At 37.4% G+C, this 11,702-nt stretch overlaps 1 protein-coding gene across 2 annotated transcripts in view; it reads left to right on the top strand.

Moving 5' to 3' along the window:
• Nucleotides 1-613: 613 nt before the first annotated feature.
• Nucleotides 614-11,702, top strand: part of Mms22l (MMS22 like, DNA repair protein) — a 124,555-nt gene continuing 113,466 nt past the window's right edge. For both annotated transcript variants that reach the window (XM_052717756.1, XM_052717755.1), the window contains exons 1-7: nt 614-1,011; nt 1,164-1,451; nt 2,238-2,363; nt 4,464-4,513; nt 7,895-7,982; nt 8,079-8,259; nt 11,170-11,260. In XM_052717756.1, the coding sequence (XP_052573716.1) occupies nt 1,291-1,451; nt 2,238-2,363; nt 4,464-4,513; nt 7,895-7,982; nt 8,079-8,259; nt 11,170-11,260 (697 nt within the window). In that variant the 5' untranslated portion in view covers nt 614-1,011; nt 1,164-1,290. The remainder of the gene's footprint in view (nt 1,012-1,163; nt 1,452-2,237; nt 2,364-4,463; nt 4,514-7,894; nt 7,983-8,078; nt 8,260-11,169; nt 11,261-11,702) is intronic.

Raw genomic sequence — 11,702 nt, 5'->3', positions numbered from 1 at the left:
CAGAGTACAACTGAGCTGAATAAATACAACATCCGTAGCCCTACCCAGTATCGGGAATAAAGATCATATTGTGTTTTTTTTCTCACTTCATCTGGTATGTCAGAAAATAAGTTGTACTTAGACAAGAGTTAGGATAGGTTCTGTATGAAGCGGACACAGGCAAAACTATATATTCAAGTTACAGCCGGCATTTGAATTCAAAATTTTCTCTTTACATCTCAGGATGGCAATATTCGAACGTGTTAGCTATCTCTAGGTTGCACTGAAAAAGCCTCAGGAGTCCATTTTAAAGGACACTGTAATAAGGTAAACGAATGGACTACATATTTTACAAAATTGTAACTTTGTTCAGATGCATTGCAAACGGAATAAAAGTTGTTATGCCTGAGGAGAAAGCAACCCGACTTATTCAGTGTCTCGGAACACGGGATTCTCTTCTCCGTGTGCTCTTCTGTCCCACGGCTTCGGAGGAGAAGGCATCCTCCATCACAGGACAGCCGGTGTGGGCCCCAGAGCAGGGAGAGGGTGGCCCGGCGGGCGGCCGAGACAGGCGCGGGCCTGCTGGGAGTCGCCGCCTCCTGGCCGGAAGCTGATCCCAGCTGTACTCACACCCTCCTCACTTCCGTCTAAATCGAGAACTACCTTTGCGAACAGCGGTCTCACCTCGCCAAGTCATAACGGTAGAGAGAAAGAGAAAGTCAGAACTCCGATCTCTGTCCGGACCCACCAGCTCTCGCGAGATCTCGGGCAGTGCCTCTGGTTTCAGTGAAGACCTCGCGAGAGGGCGGTGTCGGAGGCGGGGCATGCCGTGGCGGGAATTTCGCCTGCTTCCGGCTTGGTCCCGCAGGGTTCCGCGTTCTGGATCCCGGCCTGCGGGTCTCCGGGGTGGAAGCGCTCGCTGGGCCCGGGGTTTTTCCGGCACGGCCGCCCGCCCTGAACGCCGTGCTGAGGCGGAAGGAGGCGGCGGGGCCGGCCGCACCACCCCGGCCCGCGTTAGGAAACCCGCCTGAGGTGCGTGAGGGCCTCCGAACCCACCCGTAGCCGGGAGGGAGCGTTGGAAGTCCCGGCGGCTCAGGTCTGGGGCCGGGGCGCAGGAAGACGCCCGGATGTGTGCGGACGTTTTGCCTTCTCAGGTTTTTCTGTTTTGGTTTTGTTTTTCCCAGGTGCTAAGGGGCCATTTTGGGTTTCCGAGGCGGAGCTCCTTACCTTTCAGCTTGTTCCAGCTTCTCTCCGGAGCCCTAACGATAACTGGGAGGAACCACGATGTCATTTCAGGGCAGGATGTAAATCATGGATGGCTGTGCGGCCGTGGCGACGTTCCTGACCGACAGCTTAGAGCTGGAGCTGGGGGCAGAATGGTGCAAACCCCCTTGCTTTTCTTGTGCTTTTGACAACAGAGAAGGCAAATTTTTTTCTGGCGAGTCCTACCTTGCCAGTGGCGCCCTTAAGCGGTAGGTCAAAAACGAGTTGAAGATCCCCACCAGCGTGATTTAATTATCACTAAAGTGTCAACTTCGGTGTTCATCAAACATTGTTTGGTATATATAGTACCTAGAAGGTTCCAGTCAATGTTTGTGCCCTGGCTGGGTTTTGAGTATTCCGAGAACTTTCTTGGTGATTGATAATCTCTTAGGAGTGGGTAGCTGAATACCGACATTTAATTTACTTAGACTGCTTTCTGAGCAGCCTAGGCTTTTGGAATTGATACTTCCTTTTAAGGACAGTACCATTCTACATGTTTTCAGTAGTTTGTAAGTAGGACACAACTGGTTTTGTTGCTCTGGTTCTTTCCAGTCCAAGTATCTGTGCATACAGAGTCATAGACTTACATCGGTTGAATAAATGTAATTAATTGATTACAGTAAAACTGCTGTTCTTGAATTATTTTGGTAATGTCTTTTGACGCAATTTTATTAATGAAGGAAATAATTTTTTGCTGATTTTTATGATTATACTTTCTTAACAACCTTAAAGCACATTACATAACTTCACAATGTCATTCTTCAGGCATAATTCAGAATATTTGGTGATTTAAAAACCTCTTGTTCAAAGATAAAATGCTATGACCTAAGACCACTGTCTGAATTGCCCAGAATCCTTTTAGGCTTTCCCTTTCGAGTCATGTTCTTTTCACCTGTTTTACACAATATAAGTTGTAAGATATCTAAGCATTTCCCGACTTATATATACTGTGTGTAGTCTGGATTCAAATGATTAAGTCAGCATTTTCATTACAGGTTAATTTTAAATCTTGACCCATTACCAACTAATTTTGAAGAGGATACAGTAGAACTATTTGGCATCCAATGGGTTACCGAAACAGCATTAGCAAATTCATGTCGAGAGCTCTTTCATTTATTCAGGTACATGTATGTCTGTTTTTAACTCTTGAGTCTATATGCTTTCTAGTTTTACATTGCTGGGTTTTTCCCAACACTCATTACAAAAGCATTGGGAAATGCTTGTTTTGTTCATCTTACCATCATCAACATAATGGTTTTAAGGAGTTGTTTATATTGATTTTCAGAATCCTTATTTGTGTGTGTGTGTACACTGATAGGCCAGGCGTTATGGTTCATGCCTGCAGTTTCAGCACTCATCAGGCTGAGCCCGGAGGATTGCTGTAAGTTCCAAGCCAACATAAGCTGCACATTGACTACAGTTAAGACCTTGTCTTAAAAACAAAAACAATGCATATACAATATATGTTATGTATAGAATATTATACACACGCACACAAATATTTATTCAATGCAAGTATAGCTCAATGGTAGGATGCTTGCCTAACATTTACAGTAGCCTGGATTTGATTGATCTCTAGCCCTCATAAAGAGACATCAGTGTATCTTTGATGTATTCTGTTTTTTTATTTTATTTTATTTGTTTTAGTTAAAACAAAAATCATGTTTATGAGTGTTTTGCCTGCTTGTATGCATGTGTACGTGCATGCCTGGTGTCCACAGAGGGCATTAGAGGGCATTGGATCCCCCATGGAATTGGACTATGTATGGCTGTGAGTCACCATAGGTACTGGGAACCAAATGTAGGTCCTCTCAGAGCAAAAAGTGCTCTTGACTCTAGAGCCATCTCTCCAGCTCTGTTATTTGATAGAACAAGCTGAGCGATTTTTCTATAATTCTGAACATTATAGTGAATGGGTCTTTATTCAACAGAATTTGAAGGCAAGTAGGAATGATGACATGGGATTACTATCAGGAATTACAATGAGGTATCATATGGCTTTATATATTCACTTCTCATTTATGTAACTGTTTTAGTTTGCTTTTCTACTGCAAAGACCATGACCAGGAGCAACTTGGGGAGAAAAAGGTTTATTTAGCTTACAGGTTGCAGTCCATCATTAATAGAAGCTAAGTCAGGAGACTGAATGAAGGATGAAGCAGAGACCACAAAAAATGCTGCTTTCTGACTTGTTCCCATGGCTTGCTCAGCCTGGTTTCTTTTTTCTTTTTCTTTTTTTTTTTAAGAAAAATTTTACCAGGCAGTGATGGCACGTGCCTTTAATCTCAGCACTCGGGAGGCAGAGGCAGACAGATCTCTGTGAGTTCGAAGCCATCCTGGGCTACAGAATGAGTTCTAGGAAAGGCTCCAAAGCTACACAGAGAAACCCTGTCTTGAAAAACCAAAAAAAAAAAAAAAAAAAAAATTTTATTTATTTTACATACCAAAGATCCCTCTCTTCTCCTGCCCCTCCAGCCTCTCCCTCCCAATCCACCTCCCATTCCCTCCTAGAAGAGGGTAAGTAAGGCTGGTTTCTTACACCACGTATGACTACCTGTCCAGTGATGGCACCATCCCAAGTGAGCTGGGCCTCCGATATCGTATCATCAATCAAGAAAATGCCCTAAAGACTTTCCTATTAAGTAATCTGGTAAAGGCAATTTTTCACATGAGGTTCTTCTCCGATAACTTGTATCAAGTTGACTAGGAACTAATCAGGTCAGTAATTCTTTGTATTTTCTGAACCAATACATAGCTGTGTGATACAACTTAACCTAACACTTAACCTTAGAATGTTTGTTGTATCTTAAGTTTCCTGAAGATAGAAATATCTCATTGTCACTGAAGGCTGTGATTTTGAAATAGTTTCTGAGATCTATCTTCTATAGGTACTTTGTAAGTTTAGACAGAGATGTATTTTATCTTTAAAAATTTACAATGTCTGAAGACAACTTTTTTAAAAGCTTTTATTGATTCTTGCAATCTGTTCCCACTTATCTCCCTGTCTCCTCCCATTTGCCCTCTGCCCTTGCAACCTGCCCCCCAAAACAAAAACCAAATTTAAAAGAAAAACCAATCTTGTCGTGGAAGCATTTAATAAGCATTTACAAAATGAATTATAAAATAATGAATCTACCCAGTAGTGTTAGAAACCCAATCCATGTAATTGCTATGTGCTTTACATTATACTAAAATCTATTCTTTCACATTTTTTAAATCAGGCAACAGCTATTCAACTTGGAATCCTTAGTACAAGTCAGCTGTGATTTTGGTAAGTTTCATGTGTGCTAAATCACAAAAAAATGATTTCCACTCTATTACACTGACTTCCATATGGGGCTCTGATATGAAACTGGGGTTTCATAAAAATGTGAAGTGTTTCAGAAGGTCATGGTATAGTGCAGCGGCTTTCAGCCTTTGGCTTTCAACTCCTGTGGGGGTCACATCAGATATCCTGAATATCAGATATTTACAATTCATAACAGTAGCATTATCACAACATGAGGAACTGTATTAAAGGGTCACAACATTAGGAAGGTTGAGAACACAGTGTATTTAGTATTCTGAAAGAGTATGACATTTAAATTTTGTTATAGGTAAGATTTATAGTATTTTTTTCAATTATGTAGGATTTAAGGTAAATCTGACTTGAAAAAACTTAAACTTATCTGAGAGAATTATTTCTTTGGAGGCAAGGAGTGGGGTAGAAAACATAAATACAAGATAAAAAGTTACAGACCTCCTAGGTCATCTTTCCAGCTTTCTACTTTTATTTCCTTTTGGAAATAAATTTTAGTGGATTGCTGATTTTGGTGGTGTACAGGTAGGTTGTGAAGGAAGTTGAAAGGCAATGTTTTTATGGAAGGCCAGCTGTTCTTCCTTGCAATAATTTTGGTTCAGTATAGCATTTGGAGCCTTTGTGTTCACCTTAGGTTCTAAACTTAGCTAATTGTGTGTCTCTTATGTGACAATTCCTGTGTCATTGATCGAGTCCTTGTAAAGTTTAAATGCCTTTATGCGTGTTAAGTGTTTATCAGTATCAGTAAATGCCTAGCAAATAAGAGATCACCTAGAACGTGTTTTTAGTCAAGTAGGTTCATTAATTTCCCAAAGCATTGTGCTTGTTGATTTGGGTAAGATGTAAGGGTGATAGGGGTTTATTCTGGATTGGAGCAAAGGTAATTAGATGAGACATAGGAAGGAAGGTTAGGAAGGGATCAAACTAATTAAACTGGACTTAATAGCACAAAGACAAAGGTGTCTGTGGTATTTGGTTGCATAGTGCTTTTTTTCTGTGTTCAAACATGATAATAAAGGTTTGACTTGTCATTTTACCATAACCACAGAGTCGTATCTTATTTTTGTATTTAATGAAAATTGTTTATTTTTTAGCATCATAGTCTAGCTGTTGTCCCTGTTGTTAACTGTCAGATTTGTCTTGTTTTCATAGGATGTTAGCAGTAAATACAAATTATCATTGTTTCATTATCATCTAGTGAGACTGTTTCATGCCAGACATGCCTGGTACAGGAAGTTCTTGTTCTGTCCCTTAGGTTTGCTTTCATTTGAGGCAAAGTTGACCCATCTTAAATATATGAGGTATATGTATAATCACTGCTCATGATCTTGGTGACTGGTGACTTGTCCATGTTTTTTATTGATCTGTTTTTATTGCTTGGTTTTTTTTTTTGTGGTTCTGTGATACATTTTTCTGTTTCTTTGAATATCTAGTAATGTTACATTGTGGTATATGTGGATTTTATATATTTGCTTCTAGGAATTTTCAGCATTCATCTTGCTTGTTATTTTTCGTTCTCACTTGCTATTTAATGCTTGTATTCTATTAGGTCTTTCTCAGGTTTGTTTTCAATTTTGTGAGGGTGTCTATAAGCAGTTTCTAGTAGCCTAGGAGGAAACCTGGCAAACCTTTCTGATGTATGGTGATTTATTTCTCATTCCTGCTAGTTAGAAACTTGAACTGTCCTAACTGGTATGCACTTTGTAGAGTCGTTTTCAATGTTCTTTAGTCTAAGGTAATGTTTCTTCTCATCACTGAGTAGATTAGCAGCACTAAGGAGACCTGTAAATCACCACTCTTTCTTATATTATTATTATATTATTTAATTGTTTAAAATCTCCTTAAGTGGGCTCTGTCTAGTTCTCCCTGCATAGAAACTACCTCTGCATGGGAAGCTGTTATGATCATAAAGTAGGGTAGAATTTATTGTCATGATTCTAGTACCTGAAAACTTGCTTTATGTTGTTTCTGGTTTTTAAGTTTAAGATAGGAGATAGAGGACATCTGAACTCTTTAGTCCATCTTACCCAGATACAGAGGTTTTAGCAGTTTTTAGAGAATACTGTTTTCATGGGCTGAGAATTGTGAAAATGGAATTTGTCTGTTTTGTGTTGTTGTGACAGAGTAGCTGAGACTTTTTAGACAGAGTAGCTGAGACTTTTTAAATTATAAAGAAAAGAGGTTTATTTAAGTATAGTTCTAGAGACTGAGAAACTAGATCTGGCAGCTACATATTATAAAGGTACAACATGGGCCTCATAGGCACCTGCAAAAGAGACAACACGAGTAGTAAAGTCTTGTTGTAGCAGACCACTAGTAAATAATGTGGTCTGTGATTGTGAGATGTCATTCATCCTTCTTAGTGACTGGTCAGTTCTTCAAGCCCTAATACCACCTCTACCTCCAACTCCTAATACCACCACAGTGGAATTGAATTACAGTGTAAGTTTTGGAGAGACAAACCAAATATATATATATATATATATATATAGCAAGGATCAAAAAGATTTTATTAGTGACATAAAGAGCAGTTTTAATATGTAGCTCTTAGCGTAATCTTATATTTATTTCCATTTGCAATTTTGCTAAAGTAGTAGCCATTTTGCTCATTTGAATTCGAACAAGTTTTATGTTAAATATGGAATAGAAATTTTTGCCTATAATTCTCATCCTGTTTTCTCTTGTTTAGTTTTTGTCTCATGTATTATAACGATTATCAGTGTTTTACATATAGCAGCAATGTATATAATGTTAAAGAAATTGAGTGAAAAAGGTGGGAGGAGATGAGTTTAGGAGAAATATTCAAAGGTTATTTGGGCCTTATAAACCATTATAAGGAGTTTATATATATATATATATATATATATATATATATATATATAGTTGATGACTTTTATGCACTTTGACTTGAGAGCAACAAGAAATAATTCAAAGGGCTAGAGAAAGGGCCCTTAAGCATGAACTACTCTTGCAGAGGAACTGAGTTTCGTTTCCAACATTCACCCATGTCAGGCAGCTCACAACTACTTGTCACTCCAGCATTAGGGGCATCTGATGGTCTCCCTGGGTACCTACACATACCCATACACAGACACATAATTAAAAGAAAAATGAAATCTTGAAGAATTTGCATTTTAAGCAGATTTTGCAAATAGATTATAGGAAGGTAAAGCATATGTGAAGTCCTATTGTGGGTTCTGTGTGATATGAGAGACTAGAGAAAGTGGTTATTTCAAGGTATATTTGTTGTAAACTTAGTAAGACTTAATAGGTTAGATATTAAGACAACCCTGTAAAAGCATTTGGTTACTGACAGTTGTTAAAGCTATCACTGATAGTGTCTTTCCTTTTCAGGGAAGATAGCCACCTTACACTCCAAAGCAGACGGTATTAGGCAGCAATGTGTAACATTTCTCCACTACATTAAAGTTTTCATCTTCAGGTAGGATAACAGATGAGTGTTTTTCTTATTGCACAGATATCTGTGGGTATATTCACACAGACTCTTGTGTATTTATTCTATCTAATGCCTTTTTAGGTTCTTGAAAGTACAAGATGCTGAGAGCCACAATCTCCCTGTCCATCCCTATGAGGCCTTGGAAGCTCAGCTTCCTTCGATGTTGGTTGATGAACTTCGTGGATTACTTCTGTATATTGGACATCTAGCTGAACTTCCCAGTGTTGCTCTAGGAGCATTTGTAAATCAAAACCAGATTAAGGTTTGATTAGTTTGTTTTTTAAATTATCCAACATTTTTCTCCCCCAAGAAAAAGAGTATTATTCAAGAATAAGAATTGGTACAAGCATGGCATGAAATGAAACTTTTATCTCCTGTCTTGTTAATTATGTATTTTTTAATATATATAAATGTGTCTCACCTTAGTTTCTTCATTTATGCAACTTATTTAACTTAGGATTGTGGGAAGAATTAAATGATTGGTTTGCCTAAAGTGCTTAAAACCGACCGTGAAACAATAGCTGTTCTCTATTTGGAAGTGTAAATGCTTAGAAATTTCAATTAAAACTTAACTTCTTTAACCTCTTTGAAATTTCTGTCATTCTCATCAATAAAGGTTTGGTCAAATGCCATGTCATTTATATGTTATAGTAAAATTTAAGAAAAGGCTTTTTTTTTTTTTTTTCTTTTTAAATAAAGACTGTTTTAGGAATCTGAGGCTGGCCTCAGTATGATCTTGGACTTTTGATCCTTCTGCCTTTTTTCCAAGTGTTGGGATTACACACCCAGACTATCATGTCCAGTTCAGGGAGTGCTGGAAATTGAGCCTGGGTCTTTTCTGTATGCTGACACAGCACACTACCAACTATACCCTTATCTGCAAAGAAAATCATACGGAAAATCATCATATGGAATTATACACTTTTACATCATATCACAGCTAAATGGTAGAGTATTTATCACATGCACAGACAGTGCTGGGTTCAGTCCTCAAGACTTCAAAGGAAAATTTGGCATTTTGAAACCCACATTTATGTATTCCAATCTCTCAGACTTTGTTGGAATGTGGTTGGTTGTTTTAACTATGCCTCTTTTTTCTACTAGTAATAAACACTCTGAAGTTTGATTTTTTTTTTAATGGTATAATAGCACATTTTAGCTTATAGGTAAAAAACAAATTCTGTATATGAAAGCTAGAGTGTAGGTAAATGACAAATTATAGTAATTTATGGGAGTTTCTGAACTTTTAACCCCTTCTGTTATATTTGGCTTTACTAATATCAATAAATTTTTAGTAACATGATACTTGTCAAAATTTATATTTTGGTGAACTTTAACAATAAAAAATTTTATCAGAGATCAATATGTAATAATAAGTTCTAAAATAATCATAGGTTAATGTGTTATAGAAAGCAAGTCAATTATTGCTTTTTAAATTCTGTCACAATAAAGGTACATGGGTAGTTTTGGAGGGTAATTTCCATTCTGCTTTCTGTAAATTGGGGTGGTTGTATTTTATTTATTCATCAAATGCATAAGAAAATAAACATACATAACTTGTCTGTCAACAGAAAGAGGCCTTTGTGCACAAGGATGTTTATCTGAGATTTTGTGGAAATTTTGATTTGGGTGACTTGAAACAATAGTTTATCTGAAGTCTAGAAGACTAAATATTAAAATACAAAATATATACCAAAATACTACTCTCTAATAAAATATTCATTTAAAAACAAGATTTTATATATTTTTTATATACAGTATATCAGTCTTACATATGAAAAGCATTACTTTAGCTACTATTTCCAGTTGAGCATCTATTGTAGTAATTTGCATTAGAGATGTTACTTATTAGATAGTGTATATCTAATTGTGTGTGTGTTTATATTTTTTTTAATGTTATGTTTGTGCTGTTAAAAAATACTTTTGCATTTATGGCTATAATTTATCTCTTTTACTATATGTAGGGGGTGGATGCTAAGGCGGTACCTCAGAGGTTAAGAGCATGGGCTGTTCTTCCAGAATTCTAGGTTTGATTCTCAGCAACCACATGATGCTCACAGGCATCTGTAACTCCAGTTCTAGGGGAACTCATTGCACTGTTTTGGTCTCCACGGTCACTAGACGTGGGTATGGTGCATATACATACATGCAGACTACACCCATATACATAATGATTAAAAAATATGTAGGGAGATAGGAAATCTGATACTAGTTTCTGTAAATGGATGTGATGACTCTTTAATGGATTACATTTTCCTCATTGATTTGAAATGTCATGTTTATCTCTTCCCTGTTCCTGCTGCTTGTTATCTCTCCCTGTGCCACTGTGTTATTAGTCTAGTGTTTGTTTTTTTTTTTTTTTTTTTTTTGAGACAGGGTTTCTCTATGTAGCTTTGCGCCTTTCCTGGAACTCATTCTGTAGCCCAGGCTGGCCTCGAGCTCACAAAGATCCTTCTGCCTCTGCCTCCCGAGTGCTGGGATTAAAGGTGTGCGCCACCACTGCCAAGCTAGTCTAGTATTTTTGTGTTTGTATATCTGATAGGGAAAACCCTTCATCATTTTTTCTCTGTATTTCAGTGGAACTTGTTAATGTCACTATATTGTTTTACAGTGATACTCAGTGTTGAGTAGTGGAAACCAGTACCATCATAGAGCTAAAATTTTTGACTTGAGTTTGGTAGAATTGAGTTTGAGTGCTCAGTCATGAATTGAAAGAGAAAATTCTTCATCTTTGTCAACTTCCATTTCTTAATGAGGATGACCATATAGTTGGCATGCTAATCTGAAGTTCTCCTTTTTATATTTTATGGTTCCTATGCACTCCCTGCATTAAAGAATATTTCTTAGCTAATTTCTAAAGCGAAAACTGTATCTTAGATTCCTTTATAGCCTTGTAGCTAAGTAGAATCAGTGGTTGATTGAAAGGGGTGTGTACTGTCCCAGTCCATCTAGCTCTTTCAATAGTACATCTGTATTAAATCAGCAAATAAAAATGTATCCTTTCAAGGATCATCAGTGAAAGAATTCTCTAATCACGACAAAATTTTTCTGAACCTTTAGATAGTTAATTGGTAGTTACTTGGTTCTATATTTGTGCATGGAGGAGTTTTGTGATGTAGTACAAAATATCTAGTAAAGTATGAATTTTTACTACTAAAAATGTCATTCACAGCTCTTCCCACCATCATGGCATTTATTACATCTCTACTTGGATACCCATTGGCTGGTGCTGGAAATACTTCACATACTAGGTGAAAAATTGAGTAAGTTTATAGGTTTCTGTCTTAATTCTTTTAAAAAATTCTAATTTTCATTGCTTTTAAAAATGAAATTAGCCATCTGAGTATGCTGGCATATAGTCTATAAACCCAGCTCTTAGGAGGCTGAGGTGAGAGGATCATGAGGTCAGCCTGGATTGTAGATGAATTCTGGGTCAGCCTGAGCTATGAAGAGAGACCCTCTTCAAAAGGAAATAAACAGTTGTAAGTACTTGTGTCATTTTTTAAAAAAGTAGGTAGGAAATGTTTATCGCTCTATTTCACCCAGAGTGTTCACTGTTCATGTGCCCCCCCCCCCTCCCAGATAAGTGGAAATAGCTTGGTCAGTTTATTTTTCAGTCTTTGATCTGTTGGTATACATGTATTAATTTTTGTTTATAACTAAAAATGGTATGGTTGTACTTTTCATTGTGGTTTTTCATTTAGC

Source organism: Peromyscus californicus, unplaced genomic scaffold (genome assembly GCF_007827085.1).
Source record: "Peromyscus californicus insignis strain IS unplaced genomic scaffold, ASM782708v3 Scaffold_5__1_contigs__length_169319896, whole genome shotgun sequence".
Classification (NCBI taxonomy): Eukaryota; Metazoa; Chordata; class Mammalia; order Rodentia; family Cricetidae; genus Peromyscus; species Peromyscus californicus.
Note: the sequence above shows the minus strand (reverse complement) of the source record. Positions and strands in the feature narration are given on the sequence as shown.